At 33.1% G+C, this 17,541-nt stretch overlaps 1 protein-coding gene across 6 annotated transcripts in view; it reads right to left on the bottom strand.

Annotated features, from left to right (window-relative positions):
- Nucleotides 1-17,541, bottom strand: part of LOC106868823 (dematin) — a 154,568-nt gene that overhangs the window by 14,341 nt on the left and 122,686 nt on the right. For 4 of the 6 annotated variants that reach the window (XM_014914247.2, XM_014914245.2, XM_014914244.2 and 1 more), the window contains 7 exons: nt 14,637-14,787; nt 13,465-13,512; nt 12,539-12,556; nt 11,924-12,103; nt 9,921-10,181; nt 6,102-6,194; nt 733-821 (listed from right to left, as the gene is read on the bottom strand). In XM_014914247.2, coding sequence (XP_014769733.1) covers nt 733-821; nt 6,102-6,194; nt 9,921-10,181; nt 11,924-12,103; nt 12,539-12,556; nt 13,465-13,512; nt 14,637-14,787 — 840 coding nt within the window. The remainder of the gene's footprint in view (nt 1-732; nt 822-6,101; nt 6,195-9,920; nt 10,182-11,923; nt 12,104-12,538; nt 12,557-13,464; nt 13,513-14,636; nt 14,788-17,541) is intronic. The other 2 variants (XM_014914246.2, XM_014914248.2) reach the window with 2 other exon arrangements.

A 17,541-nucleotide genomic window follows, 5' to 3' on the forward strand; every position in this document is an offset into this window, starting at 1 on the left:
GGCACTGGCAACGATCTTACTTGGCTTGCCGGGTCTTCTCACGCACAGCACATTTCCAAAGGTCTCGGTCAGTAGTCATCGCCTCGATGAGGCCCAATGTACGAAGGTCTTGCCTCACCACCTCAGCCCAGGTCTTTCTGGGTCTACCTCTTCCACGGGTTCCCTCAACTGTTAGGGTGTGGCACTTTTTCACGCAGCTATCCTCATCCATTCTCACCACATGTCCATACCAGCGCAATCGTCTCTCTTGCACACCACAACTGATGCTTCTAATGTTCAGCTTTTCTCTCAAGATACTTACACTCTGACGGGTATTCACATTGACATTACACATCCAACAGAGCATACTGGCTTCCAGAGGTCAATTTAATTAAGCAAGAAGCTACAGCTGAATCTCAAAGGAATCTGTTGAGTATTGTTTGTGCTTTAAGGACAAGTAATGGTATAAACTCCAGTCACTACAGTATTCTTGTGAGGATCAGTAACCTCAGGTATTAATATTCAAAGATACTGTATGCTGCAAATCTACATGACAAAGAAATTGTAGTAATTGTACACTAATTCCCTAAACTTTTGTATCCAGTCAAATGAAGTTGTCCTTTTATGTAAGTAAAGCATAAAATAGTCTCACAGACTGGATATGAGAAAGGAAGTATATTGCAGAAAATATCAACTGATTTTCAAAAGAAAATGAAATCTGTATTCATAAATACTTGAAACTGTTCAACTCACAAAATCTAATGCCCCGCCATACATTCCTGACAATGGTAGAGTTGCAGCTCGTTGTGATATGCCATAATCACCATACCCAGGTTTGGGAACTGCAAAAGAAAACAATTATAATAATTAAATAGCAATTTTTAAATATAACATATGTATGTGTGTGTATACATATGTACAACTGTAAGGAATTTATTTGTATAAAATTTCATAATATATATAGTTTTATTGAAAACCAGGATATTAACTGTCAGTTACATTACAACCTTCAGTTTCACCATCAATTAATTCATCAGGTAATGATATTAATCCACAATAATACTACAAATGTTATTGCAGCACACATAGCATCAAGGTGGATTAATATCATCATCCAATGAACTGATTTATAGTGAAACTGGCAATCAACAGTTAACCTAGCTTCTGAAAACAAATATATTTGACTCTACATCTTTGTATTGAGTGCTTTTATTTAAATCTATTTTACTCTTAACACACACACACACATATATAGGATAAAACAAAATGTTCTCTTTAATTTTTTGAAAGAGAACTTAAGTGAAATGTTCTCAAAGTTACAACAGTAATTATTATCACAATGTAATCAGTAGTACTTTAAATTTAACATTAGCAAATAATGAACACAAAAATAATACTTAGGAGAATTACCTAATTACATAATGTAAATTATAGCTTCAAGATAATATTATTTACATTATTTTTTATAATTCATATATTATCATTAAAATGATAATTATTTACTATCCTCAGTAATATCTTGATTATCATTACCATTTTAATCATTATTATTATTCTAATCATTACTATTATTATCTTTATTATTATGGTCATTATAAATAATCATCATTATCAATGAAAATTTTATTTCTATTTTCAACAGTTTTATGCATGTTTCTACAACACCACCACATCCATGTTCCTGAGCTGTATGCAGTATTGTCTTTTCTTAATGTAAATTGTGTTCGCTGTACTGTAAGATTCAGTATTGCTTCTCATATTATTTTAGTGCATTATCTGTTATGTCATCATTGTACAGGTATTACATGAACAATGTGAGTTGTGTTATTCAGTTGATTTTGTGTCATGTGTTCTGTGATTGATGTTATGTTTTAACATCAAGCAGAGATCACATAGACTATGTACTGTGTGGTTTGCACAGTATTAATGGATGACAAATGTGTAGAATGCAAGTTGTGTGAAATAGTCTGTGTTATAGTGTCAGGTACTGATTATATTAAGTAAAGGCACAGCTATGGCTGGGTCATAAGAAGTTTGCTTCCCAATCACAATGTTCTGTGTTTTGGCTTACTGTGTGACAGGCACCTTGGCCAAGTGCTTTCTACTATAGCCTAGGGTCAACCAAAGCTTTGTATGTGGAATTGGTAGGCAGAAACTTTACAAGCTCTCTTGTAAATCATTTATCACTACTTTCATTTCGAAATTGGTGTTGTATAAGACTAACATTTCAAAACATCAGTTCCATCAATTTCCACAACTTGATTCTTTGAAAGGTGAATTAGTTGATGAGGATTTTACTACATATTGCAACTATTTACAACCATTGCATGATAACATGGTGGAGTGATTTCAAGATGTTATTGCACTGCATATTCCAAATTGGTATAATAATCCGTTTGAGGTCAATGCAGTCGATTGTGAGGATGACGTTCAGGAGAAATTGATAGAATTACAAAATGACAATGACGCCACAATGCGGTATCACCATAATGGCAAAAAAGGTTTGTGGTACCATCAGTGTATATTGAATTCCAACCCCAGTCTGTGAAAACATCTGAAATTACTTTTGCTTGCTTTCCCTACCTCATACCTGACTGAATCTGATTTTAACCATGTTGGAACTTTGCTTTCCCATAAAAGAATTGGACTGGATGTAACACAATGAGGAGACTTGCAGTTAAAGTTGACAAGTTTGAAACCGAATGTATCTGCATTAGCTGCATCACACCAGACACATGGTTCTTATTAAAAAGTTTAATTCTTTTCCTTTATGATACAATCATTAATTATCTTTGCATCGATAGTTCTGATCAATGGTTCATTTGGGGAAAATGAAAATCAGTGTAAAAGAATGCGCAAATTTCCAGAAGTTAATCTGTCTGCAAAAAATACAGAGTTAACATTCGAATTTTATTGATACTAATGGCAAAGCTAAACCCACAATAAGGTATTTGTAAACAACCGCATATCTAGTACAAACGGCACTAACAGGACAACGAGTCTATGATATAGTGTGTGTGTCAAATGATACAGAGTGGGGCTAGGGCATTTTGTGTTGTGGGGTTGTGTCAGGGATTTTTGTTTTTAAACAGGTGGGCAATGGAGCATTTTTTGGCTGATAGGTGGGCGATATTGCAATTTGGCACAAAAAGTTTGGGAAACACTGATGTAGACTGCACCCAGCAGAATTAGACATATAATGTGTGATGTGTATACAGCATGGTAAATACTGTTGTGATTTTTGTTTTCCTTAACGTTTTTTAAGATTAACCAATTATTTGTGGCATTGAATTTACATCCTGAATGTTGTTGTTGTTATTATTATTATAATTATGATTATTATCATTATTTAAAATTATGGTTATTAATGTCATTATTATTATTATTATGATTATTATCATTATTTAAAATTATTATTATTATTATTATTATTATTATTATTATCATTATTATTTAAAATTATGGTTATTAATGTCATGATTATTATTATTATTATTATTTAAAATTATGGTTATTAATGTCATGATTATTATTATCATTATTATTATTATTATTATTATTATTATCATTATTACAAAACAAGGACAGTTACAGTAACAAAAGGGAATGATATTAAGAAATATGATTTTTCAAAAATAAAAGGTCCTTTGAATTGCTGCTGATTGACACCTTTGGTTTGGCTAAATCCAAAGAAGATTTGGAAGGAAAAAGGTGAGATTAAATCCAAAAACACTGGGCCTCAAAGAGATGATGTGGGATAAATAGAATGATTTGTTGTAGACCCATCCAACCCACATTAGCAGAAAAATAAAAGAGATTGCTAAAATTATGAAGATGAAGAGGCAGAGAAGGAGGAAGAAGAGAAGTAGGAGTGGAGCAAGTATAGTATTGCAATGATTACCAGTGAAGTGAAACTGAGATTTGGTTTTGAGAAAGTTGTGATGTTTATGCCTTTAGAAAAGGCATGGGCATCACAACTTCCCAACCCCTTTTTCTTACTTATGCAATTGAGACTTTACATGCATTCATAAGAACTACTTATGGATATTATCTAAATGTTAATTGAAAGAATATATGCTGCCTCTATGGTTACTACTACTACTACTACTACTACTACAGTTATTGTTAGCTGCAGTTAATCCCTGAACATATCAACCTTGACCCAATAATTTTAATTACTGACAAGTTGAGGTTTCAATCCTAAGGTGAATCCAATTCACTTACATTGCCACATTAGGAGAGCAAAAACCATCCCACAACTTTTTGTCTCTTCTTCCCAAACCATCACAACTTGCTTGATCTCTCTCTGTCTCTCTCAATACTTCAATCTTGTTTCTTTTAAATTCTCATCAATATTGCATCAAATCAATTTTCTACCACCCATTGTTATGACCTCTGCCTCTCTGAATTTGCGAACTTAATAAACCCACTAAATGAACATCTTTACCTTCAATTAATCAAACTCATTACGTCTCAACACCTCTTCATCTTACAACTCTCTTTTTGAACAAACTGTTCTCTCCCCTAATTAACCTCAAACCCACCCCTCCCACTATTAAAACTCTTAATTTAAAATTTAAAAAAAATAAACAATGTTTATTTTACACACTTCTATACTTCAGTCTAATAATCAAACCAAACTAAATCTTTGCTCCTCCTGCTCCTCTTCCTCCTCAGAATGTAAAAGAATTATAAGCTTCAGTGTAGTCTGTCTGCTGTATAGCAGGTAGCTTCCCCTGAAAGATTCAGGGTTAATCGCCAGCAACTAAAGACGTATAAAGCATTTGTGCAAATAAAAAAATTTCTTTTTTTTATAAGCAGTTCTTAAAAACTGAAAGCTATAGTAATATGAATCACATCGAACCAAATTTAACATTTTTTATACTAAAGAATTATTGTTAAGAATTATTTATACTTATTGTTGATGTTTATTTAGGATAACTGACTAGGTTTAATTTAGCCCTTTTTCAGCATTACATAGAAAGCCATCATTTGAAGAGTTTTGTAGGGAGAAGTGTTAATAGATTAAATTACAAACTATAATTGGGATTAACTCCAATTGCTAATTAATTATGAAAGTTGAAGAAATATCAACATACATTAAATTACTTTCATAAGTTTGTCTGTAAATACTTCTTCAACAGTATGAATATTATGTCATAGAAGAACTGATCTGAGATATGGGGTTTTGAATTATTAGGGTCTACAATGAAGTAAGTGTTAATATCTTACTAACATTCTCTAGCTAAGATTACAGAATAAAACTAACATGTCAAATGGTTTTACTCTAGTGTTAAGTAAAATACTGAAATTACAATTAGTGAGAAGTACAACTAAGTTTGAGTACAGCAAATGTAACTAGAGAAAACAAAAGTACAGCAAGAAAAATTTGTGAAATAAGAAAAAGAAGAACATTTGTGCCAAGCAGCTTTGCAGTGAGGGAGAAGGAAAAAAAAAACATATCAATTATTCATAAGACAGTGTATTTTACAATTTGGTGCAAACTATTTGAACAGCAAACTATCAACTAAAAATATTTCACACAGTGACTAAAGAAAAATAGAAAGATAATTAAATGAAAAAAAAAAAACATTCAGGTGTAGAAAAAATTATGCTAAAATAGGAAGGAAAACAAATTGCATAAAGACATTTGGTCAGCAGCCTTGTTGAGCATCAAAAATTCCGAAAATATTGAAAAAAAATTAATTTTGTTATTTTGTTTTGTTTTGTTTTAAAGTAAAATTTCAGTTTTATAAAATTAATGTTTTTAGGTAGGAGTGAAATGAATATATTAGATGAGAATGAAAAATATTGATAAAAAAAATAGCCAAATGCGTAAAGAAATTGCCAGATGCCAACTGCTGCAAGAAGGGAAAATAACATGTAAAAGAATAGGGAATAAAATAGACACATTCATTAAATATTATGAAAGAAAGCAAGGCAAGAAGAAGAAAAAAAAAAAAAAAGGAGCAATAGGGTTGGTAAAGCCACGCAATGAAAGCTACAACACTGAAAAGAAAAACCAGAGATATGATTTCCCAAATACCAAGCAGGAGAGGTAGTACAGTTCACTTGAGACACTAGAAGTCTAGTGTCAAGGAGAACAGTTAGCACGAACACACCTGGGTAATTGGTTATCCTAGTTAAAGACCTACATGCTCTGATATCTCCATCATCCCATGCTCTCTGGGGTCGATCCAAGAAACGAGATGGTGCTGAAAAAACAAAATAAACGGAAAGCATTCATGAGCCACATAAATAATCAGTCCAATTAATATGTCTGCATTGCACAGTGATTGCTGCAGCTTCTTCAATCTGCTGGCCTTGTTGTTGCAGTAGAATTAAATCCTATTCCATTTGTTCGTAAAATTTGTAGTTAGTAACAAAATGAATATAACCAGTTCAATGATACTGTGCTTTTATAGGCTCGAAAGGTTTTGAGACTGCACAAAAATATCTCATGAACTGAGATTTTAAGCCACTTAGATCTTGTAAAACAAAATACATATAAACTAATTGAAATAATTTTAAAAATGTTTATCTTTTACCAATATATTTTAAGTGATCTTACATTTTAATTTATTGCTACTCATTTTCATTACATATATTAGCCTTTATTGTCTCTGAATTTAATATCAAAACAATTCTATTTTCCTATTCTTTTAACACCACAAAGGCAAGTACAGCGGACACTACACTTTGGAGAGGAGGTCAGAATAAAAAAGAAACATGTCTGGACATGTCCTTTGTACTTAAAAAATGAAAAAGTTACATTAAAATTTTTATTTACTGCATGATCATTTTGACTCAGCTGATTCCCTTTATGCCTAATTTTTTTCTCAAAACATTTGCAATTTGTTGTTCATGTACACTGAATTTTGCACATTCAACAGAACATGCTAGTTTCATTTCTTTCTAATCTTTGCATGTCCTCTGCATTTAGAGTCCATGTCTCACTAACCATGTAGCATTGTTGTTCATACATAAGCATCATGTAATCTGCTGTTCACTCTGAGAGAGAGAGAGAGCTTTTGTTACCAATAAAGACAACAGCTCTCTTAATTTTCTCTATCATGTTCTTATTCTAACATTATACTTACAGAACATCCTCTTCCACTGCTAGTTAGACCACCCATGTAACAGATACTATATACTACCTCTGAGAAAATCTTTTTCTATATATTCTTAAGAGTTTATTGCTCTTGCACATCTTCCACATATAAAGTCTACTTTCTCTGTAAATTTTCCTATGATGCCACTACACCTCTTGTATATCCATTGCTTGCACTGAGTACACTGTATGGAATTTCTGCTAACACATACATACTGAGTAGGGTCATTTTACTGAAGTGAGTTTAGAGACCTGCTTGTCTTCCTGCTTCCTCAAACTTTGGTTTTTGCTAAGTTAACTTTAAGCCTCTTTGATTCAAGTTTTGCTTCCACACCTGGAATCTCCTTTCTAATTCTATTACATATTCTTCTCTAAGAATAAGATCATCAACATAGAGAAGTTCCTAAGGGCAACTGGTCTTAAATTCATCTGTTATGGTCTGGAAGAATATGATGAATAGGAGAGGACTAAGAACTGAGCCCCAGTGACTCCTAACTGTACACCAAATTCATTGTTATATTCATCACTAACTTCCAAACATGTAAACAGCAGATTACATGTTCGTAACACTAACATCTTACAAATAGCACCCCTGTATGGCTCTCACAAACCATTTGTTAATCCCTAGCTTCCTCAGAGACCATTACATCATAAAATGTGGGACCCTGACAAAGACTCTCTCCAAGTCAGCAAATGTCAAATAAAATGGTATATTTTTGGTTAATTACTTTCCCTGCAGTTACTTTACTAGAAAGAGGATATCAGTAGTACTTTTCACAAAACCAAACTGCATCTCATCTAGTCTATTTCTGTTCCTAATTAATTAGGTTATAACTTTCTCTGTAACTTTCATGACCTAGTCCAGAAATTTGATAAGTCTGTAATTACTTCTGTCTAAATTAGGGGTGGGGTAACTTTATAATGCAGCGGGCAAAAATTTACAAAGAAAAGGTCTGCAGGTGGATCCCAAGTTCTAACTCTTATATCTGTGCAAATCTTGTATATATCTATGTATAATTCGATATACATTAATAAAGATAAGTTTAACACATTAAAGTAATGTGTAACATCTTCATTAACGTTGCCACTGAATTTAGAACGTTTATACAACTCATGAGGTATTTTATATTTTTCAGTTAGAGTGTAGTTGGGTCTCAAGTGGGTGGTACAAACCTAGCAATATGTGTTTTATAGTGAAAACAAAATTTCCATTCAAATGGCAATTACCAGACGATTTTCTATTTGAGTTTAACCATTTTAAGTTGTAGTGGAAACACAACCTGTCGCAAATAGGCATATGAATATTGTATAAATTTTATAATTGAAAAATTTACTATATTTTGTACATACAAGTATACCAGCTTGCGGGCATAATAAAATGGGCTCGTAGGTGCAATTTCATCTGTGGGCGGGGGGTTTCCCCACCCCATGTCTAAATTATCACCTTTATCCTTTTTACAGTTGACTATAATGTGGCTACACAAGTCTTTGGGTATGATATCTTCTTTTACAACCTAATTAATTATACAGGTAACTAGGCTGTGTCCTATGCCACCAGATATTTTAAGTATCTGAGCAGGGATTTCTGATGGACCAGAGGCTTTCTTTACTTTCATATCCTTAATTGCATTAACAATGATACCACTGTCAGCTAGGATAACTAGTCCCTCTCTTAGGTCCACTCCACAATGGGAAGACCCTCTTTCTCCCATGCACTCTCTACATTTAATAGCCTTTCATTGCAGTACTTCTGTGCCTCTTTATTCTTAGAATCCTAAGTGTAAGTGTACCCTTATCCATCCACAACACCTTGATTCACTTGGATATACTACTTTGCAATCCAGAACACATCATATTATGGAACATTGGCAAACCTATCACTAGCTTCTTTTCTAACTACCTAATACAATTCCCTACTATCTGAATTTTCCAGCCTGTCTCTTCAGATTTATGGCTATGTCTACCCCGACTGTTCCACCATCACATTACCTTTGGTCTGACTCGAACTTTACACCAGCTACAGATCTGATTTATCATTTACAGTCAGTTGTCCTAAATGTTATACATCTTTATCCTCTCCTATCAAATCCTACAACTATACATACATATGTGTGTGTGTGTGCACGCACGCGCGTGCATATGCATGCATAACATTATAATATAAATATATTTATGGTGTGCTCAAGCATGGCCATAGCTACATGGTTGAAATCAGTACAGTGAAGTGAGTGAGTATCTATTTTGTTCTCTTTTGGTCTCCCCCCCACTCTCTAAATGTGTGTGTGTACACACCCACAATTGAAAAGTAGTTTATATTACAAGAGCGAAATAATAATCTTAAAATTAAACATTTCTCAGATTTAATGAATTGATAATGTAAATATGTAATGCAAATGAAACTGGGTGTTTTCTCCAAAATTATAAAAGTCATTTGAATTCCAACAGGATAATATATCTCAAAGAATGTGTGCAAGAATTCTTCATAATATTCCACTCCCTCTGCCAGGCTTAGATATTACAAGAATTTTTAACACAAAACTTATTCAAATTGTATAAGATTAAGAACAGAAAAGCATATTATCTAGTTTATATACAAGCAGGAGTCTGTAAGTCTTCAAAAAAACGTCATAAGAAAGTTATGAAAGATAAAAAATAAGTATCAAATAGAAAAATAACATTGTATAAACAATCAGAAACTCATTGTGTTGCTTTCATTTATTTTAAAAATTTGTTTTATGAACTTTCTAATAAGTATAGGTTCTGATAATGAGTGAGCCTGAATGTGGAAATGAAATAAGTTCAAGTGTGCTAAGGTGGCGATCATACTTACAAGCAAACATAGGGGACTGATATCTTGTGCTGAACTTGGGCTCATATTTAGCTGAGGGGACCCTTGATGCTTTCCAAGGATCCAGTGGAGGGGGAGGCAAAGACTTGCGCTCAGCTAATTCTTTGTAGATAACACATCCCAAACCGGATCTATCCTTCAACTTGGACATTTCTTCAAATTCCTTTTTCTTTTTAGGGTCCTCTTTAGGTTGTTCCTCAGTGTCTTCCTCTTCTTCTCCTTTACTTTTTCGCCTTTGTCTCACTTTAAATAGAAATGAAAGAATCAACAATTAAAATGTAAAATAAATATAATATCATAAAATTCACAGCTTATTCAACCAGTGTGATGGGTTGATTGGAGGCGCAATGGCCCAGTGGTTAGGGCAGCGGACTCGTGGTCATAGGATCGCGGTTTCGATTCCCAGACCGGGTGTTGTGAGTGTTTATTGAGCGAAAACACCTAAGGCTCCACAAGGCTCCGGCAGGGGATGGTGGCGAACCCTGCTGTACTCTTTCACCACAACTTTCTCTCACTCTTACTTCCTGTTTCTGTTGTGCCTGTAATTCAAAGGGTCAGCCTTGTCACACTGTGTCACGCTGAATATCCCCGAGAACTACGTTAAGGGTACATGTGTCTGTGGAGTGCTCAGCCACTTGCATGTTAATTTCGCGAGCAGGCTGTTCCGTTGATCAGATCAACTGGAACCCTCGACATTGTAAGCGACGGAGTGCCCAACAACAACGATGGGTTGATTATGCTATCAGGCAAAGCTTTCAGCAAAAATCTTATAATAAATTTGACTCTAATTTTAGTATTGAGCCCCACCACCAACCAATCAGTAAATATTCAGTTATTATTCTTATATACACTCAGTTTAACTTTTAAAATAAATATAAAAATTCTATTTGCCCTGCAAGTTTACAAATGTCAATGCTCAGTAATAACAGTAAGAGGGTAAGAAAGAGAAATTTTGCGAAACAGAAAGCATGTGATTACAGATTTATAATTTTCTGTTTTCTTTGCATTTTTCTAAGTGAAATATTTCTTTGCATCACTTGTTTTTAGGCTTGTTTAAGTAAGAAAAATTTTCAAACATTTCAATTTCACAGAATGATGATAAGGTCATCACATTATAAATATTTGTGATATGTGTAAAAAAAACTTTGCGGGGAAAAAAAAAAACACCTTCCAAACCTAGTTAGGTTGAACTTTTATTCACTCAAAAACATATTTGACTTTAACAAGTGTTCAATTACTAGGGAAGTGCTAAGAAAAAGAAAAGATTGGCAAAAAGAGTGACTGAATTCACATCCTTTATTTTGTCATAGCCACAATATAGAATGGTTATCGTCAATAAAGAAGAAAGTAAATAAGAAGTTTTGAATTTTAAAAATGTCAATGGGCAAATTCCTATAGATTCGCAGTAGTGCAGAGTTACAACTAATATATAACTATCAGACAGGTAGAATTAGTGGATATTATAAAAGATGTAAAGTGTTGAAGGTAGCAAAATCAAACCTGGATTTATCTGAAGTTTAACCAAGTTAGGTGAAGAGAAAAGATTTTACTTTTAGAGAGAGTATGACATTTCAACATGATCATATTAAATACAGGTGACAGTCAGTGATTAAGTCAAATGCTTTGGGGTATTTAGCTCTGCTAAATTTAGTTCAAATTCCACTAATGTCAACTTTGTCTTTCATCCCTTTATGGTCAAATACAAGAATTACCATTTAAGAAGTAGAATGATGATCATGGTCCATATAGAGATTATCTATTCCCTCTAGTACATATGTGTAACCTTATGCTTATGTTAGAAATCAGTATCATATCCATGTGATAAATTGGCAGAAATAGCACAGCATTGAACAAAACATCATATGAATAAGTTAAAAAGAGAAAGAAAAAGATCTATGACCTTGTGTCTAAACTAAAAATAATAGTAAATATTTACAAAGAATATTTTCTGCCGCACAAATAGATATTCTGAGTGAGCAACTTACTTATTTCGGGTAGAATTGCAGCTGGAGATGGCGGCCCAGGCCAATCTTCTCTTTCAATCTTGGTTATTTCATTAGGAAGTGGTGGTTTCCCAGCAGGAAACATACTTAATCTAACAGCTTCATCATTTTTCAAATCAACAGGTGATGCACTTCTTCGAACTTTAACAGTTTTGCTAGTTGCTTTGAGAAAAAGGTAAAAATATAATAAAATTAGATACATAATATATAATATATGTGTGCATGTCTATGTATTACATACATATATATATATATATATATATATATCAATTAGAAAATGGAGGATAATATGCTGAACCCAACGACTTGATATATAAATTTAGGGTAAAACAAACCCCCACCTTTTTACCCGCTCCCACTTATTACACTTGGTATAACACTAGTGTAACAATAATTGGGTACCCTCCCAGCAGTATATTGGATAGATACTATCCCTTAGTGGGTTGAATCCTCAACCCCTAACTCTCTTGCATTATATATATATATATATATATATATATGAAACATATTAGGTATTTTTTGAAGAAATTGAACAAAGAGATTTAAGAGGAAAGAAGGAAGTTTCAATATGGAAGTAATGAAAATAAAAATATTTACCTAACTGCATCATTCCTCCTAAAAAAAGTAAAAGAAAGTTTAAAAGTAAGAATATGCTTATATACTTTAAGAAATAAAATGCTTTTACATAGGCATAAAATATTCTTTACAGGAAAAAGATGGTGGCATTTTGTTGCACTCATGCCTTCACCAAGGGCATTAATCCTTTCATAAACCTCAGAAATCTATAGATATTATTTTCAATTTTTTGTTTAAGCCAATGAGAGGCAAAATTTCCTTTAGGTAAGATGCTGTTCTATTGGATATAATCATCTGTCACACTCTTTTCACATTCTTATGAAGTTATCTAACCAACACCACTACCACCCACCTTTCTGTTCCTCTATCCTTATTCTTTCTCTTATATTCACCTTGTTCCTTGAGGGTATGCTCTCACCATCACTTTCTCCCATTGGAGCATGTCATGGTAGTCCAACTCACTGGATCCAGTCAAACTGTCTGACCCATGTCAACATGGAAAACAGATGCAAATTAACAATGATGATGATGATGATAGAGGTGGTTGTCACGATGGATCATGCATCAGTTTCAATGACGAATAGTCCAGTGGTTTAATCACTAATTACTGCAACTACCTCCTCATTGAAATATTGTTGTTGAGTATCCCACAGACACTTGTACCCTTACATAATACTCAGGTAGATTAAGGATGACACTGGGTCATGGTACTTTGGTACTTTGAATTGTAGATATCATTTATCTGATAGGCTTCCACTAAGTTTCTGTCAACCCAATTTGACCTACACTACTTGGGCATCCCTACAGCTAAGGTGGAAGTTGCTTGTGAAACCACATTGTTGTGAAGCAAACTGTTTAACCATCAAGCCATATATAATTATTTACATCGTATATCATAAATACATACACACAAAGACATGCATATATACATAAGTTTTTAAACATACCTTGTTTATTTCGAAGGAAAGTTGGTTCTTTCGAATAGGAAAAATTATCTGGAATGAAAAGAAGAAAGAGATGAATAAACAAATTCCTAAACCTTTAATCAAATATAAGTCAGTAAAAAATAAAAGAAAAGGTAAGAAAATAAAATATTAAACATAAAATATGAGCAGTGGGATATGTCATCATTATAATATTTAAAATTGTTTTTAATTCACTCCCAAAGAAAACAATTGGAATTTGCTTTTCAATGGCAACAAATGTATTTAACTATGTAAACAATATTTTGTATCATATTTTGTTAATGATGAACTGCTACAGACCATAACTGATGTCAATAAATTCCTATTAGTTTAAGAACTGGCATCTAATTAGACCCAATTTATTATATGATCGCTTGACCCATAAGAAACAGCATCCGATTCACCTCAAATTACAACCACTGTCTTAAGAACACACCAGATAATATAATTTTAGACATACTATGTCTGGAAAATTAAAAAAAGCAGGATGTCCATGGCAGGAAAGCTTTTGATTATAGGTCAGCCCAGTCAAGGCTAAACAAAACTGACTTCATATAATACTACCTAGTACTAAATAACAATTAACCTTACATATTACTAATACACATATGCACACACACACGCAAACACACACACACACACACACACACAAAGCAGATGTCAGTTTGACTCTAATTGCAGCCACATGTATAAATTACTGGTAATTTGGATGCCACTGCAGATTTATGTTCTTTGCAGTGAAATGCCAGAATGGTTTCCCAAGAATTTCTTTAGGTGTTAGGTAAGTTTCAGCTTATATCTACAAGCTTTTAAAACACCAATCAGTCAACAATAAATTGCATCATTCATGTGACTTTTGTACATAATTCTATGTACTACACATGCACCTATGATGAGTTGTAGTGCACCTGAGCACTATACATAATAAATTCATTATTAAAATCCTCACTTGGTTGGACAAGGCTAAAAATAGCAAAGCAATTTTACCATAGACAGCAGAACACATGCAACAAAATGAAAACTATAATCTCTTTTGATTCAGTTAGATATAGATATACTAAGCAAGATTATACAATACTGGAAAATAATTCATCCCATTTATCTTGCACAGTTGATATAATAGAAAGTTAGTAATGGTTATATCAATCACATACCTGGTCTACAATAATGAGTAGATGATTTACTCATTTCTTTGGGGTTGATGCTGGCCCTTTTCATATAGCTGTTATAACCATCTTTCAAATAACTCGTGTTGTAAAATTTGCCATAGTTGACGTTAAAGGATCGTTCCAGCGAACTGGTATCCTAAAATTAAAAAGAGATAAAAATGAGACAACAATATTCTTTGAAATACAAGTGTCAGTTACAGCCTTTGAAAAGATTAAATTTATAAGTCCAATAAAACTAAAAATTATATAACACAATGAAACAATACACACATAATATAACATTTCAAATTAAGTAGCTTCCTTATATTTTATTCTTCATATATTGTTGATTAATTATTTCATGGGCCACAACCATCTTTGAGTCAATGTTTTCCAATAACATTAAATAGAATTGATATAAAACTTTCTCAATACAGAATGTAAGAAAGATTTTCCTGATAGACAAATGCATAGTTATGAAGACTGAGGCAAAACAAACTCAATGCCTCATCCAAAGAGACAATAAACCGTCCCCAAGTAGATGAACTTGTGACCCATGTATTTGTACTATAATGTAGGATCAATTCAGATTTTATATTTAGTTAGTATTTTTATAAAACAGAAGATCCTTACTAGGAAGAATTTTTTCAGTTGTCAAGTTAAGTAAACTATTAACTGCAGGGTTAATTTAAAGTTGATTAAATATTTCTGAAGTCTGTTGTATGTAGAAAAGTCAGCAGAATGTAACAATAGTTCAACAACTGCATTTGCCTCAATGCTAGCATTCCTTATTCCATGTTAAAGCCGTTTACCCATTTGTCAGTTGTAATAAAACAAATATATGATCAAAGGCACTCTGGTTGTGATTATCAAGGACTACAGTATCCAAAGCATCCTTCCTTTCTTATGATATCTGGCTGCTATTTCTAGTAAGTCAGTTGATTATAGAAATTCTCTTGTTTGGTTTGTCTTCATTTTCATTTCAGTCTCTGACCAAACATGGGTTATCATTCACCACCCAGAGACAATCCTTGTACAAAGTGGCTCTGCCTATGTTAGAGGTATCCCAAGTAGATATTGGCAAGTCTAACTTAACTTACAACAGGAGAGCAATTAAGTAGGAAGCTCCTCTCATTGGCAACAAAGTAAAACATATTATCGACAATGAACATAACCAAGCACTCAGAAGAAGCAAAAGAAGAAACACCTTTTAACATTTGTTTTTAAAACTCTATTTCAATGAAGAATTAGTCAATATTTTGTCACGTGTTGGACCAAATCCTCAGTGATCCCTAGCTTCCTTCAATCTTCTCATTCCATTCCAAGCTTATTTTTGCTCTGGTGATTGATTTATTCATCCTATCTGTCCTTCCGTTCTAATCATATATGAATGAGATAGACAGATATATCTCTGTCTCAGCCATCACTCTCACAAGCAACACTTGATGTAGCTAATTCACAGCTGTCTATAAGTTCATCATATCATTCCTTAAATTCTCATTACACAACTAATTAATCAAATTCCTCTCATTTCTTTCCACATGCTGCAAACAAATTTCACTATCATAAATAATTCATCTACCATTCTCATCCCCCCTCCTCTCTCTCTCATACAGACACCCACACACAATATTAAACTAATCATCATCTCCATCAGAGGAAGAGGCTGTATTTGACACAAATATTTTCATATGAAATTAAAATTAAGAAAAATCAAGTTTCATCAAAATAACAGACATTATTCAAAAGAAAATTACAAATGAATCACAAAATAAATACATTGTCATTTACATTTTATAATATATTTATTTTACATTGTCATTGTTAAGCTTGATATAAATGTTATTCTCAATTACTGTGAAAGTGAGAAGGATAATCTGATATGACGATCATAAATGGTATACTCTTTCTCCATTGATGCTTTTGTCAGATTTTTCAAAGAGATTTTGAAACTGATAAATGCCATGTAAATAACAAAAATTACTGAATGTAATATAATGACAAATATATTTCATTAATGCAATTTTATTATCAGTTCTGCATTCTGTATATATGTGGCAAAATATAACACCATAGAACACACACACACACACACACACGCACATACAGACACTTTAATATAATAAAATCTAGATAAAATAGATACAAGTTTAATAATTTAATTAACTTCACATGTTTTTCCTCCAATAATCATTTTGTTAAATTTCAATTTCCATAAGATTTTATTACATCCATTAAAGTCTATAATGTATTGAAGTTTACTCTTCACACACACACACACATGCATGTATGAATTGTACACACACACACACACACAAGAAAAAAAATGATTGCAAATGGTTCTTATATCATTTCAATTAACTTCATTTATTTAAATACTACTACATGTCACACTTAAATTACTCAGTCTCTTTTCTCAAAGCAGGAAAGAAACCCTGTACCCTAATATAGATAAGAGCATGGCTACTTTCCAGAGCCCTAGGCTGGCAGTTGAGGATGGATTTTGCAAAACAAATTGGGGACTCTGATCACATCATACAGGCAACACTTTGTCCAGACAGGAACATTTTCGCAGATTCCATCAAGCAGGTGATCATGTGAGAAGCACTCATGGAGGAAGATTATGAGAAAAAACTTCCCAGATACCAAAACCTGGTGGAGCAGTGCAAAAGCAAAGGCTGTTGGACTCACTGTGAGTGAACTGAAGAGGGGCTGCTGGGGGATTTGAGAGACACTCACTCTGAAAAGTTTTGACAAGGTTCTTCAGTAAATGGAGAAGACATATATTCCTGTATTGAAGCTGCAGAGAAAGCTATAATGTGGGTCTGGATAAAGAATGCAGGCTCATGGGTGGTGGTTAGTAGATGCAATCAACCCCAGTTAGCACAAAACATATATATATATAAGATCG

Source organism: Octopus bimaculoides, chromosome 2 (assembly GCF_001194135.2).
Source record: "Octopus bimaculoides isolate UCB-OBI-ISO-001 chromosome 2, ASM119413v2, whole genome shotgun sequence".
NCBI classification, from domain to species: Eukaryota; Metazoa; Mollusca; class Cephalopoda; order Octopoda; family Octopodidae; genus Octopus; species Octopus bimaculoides.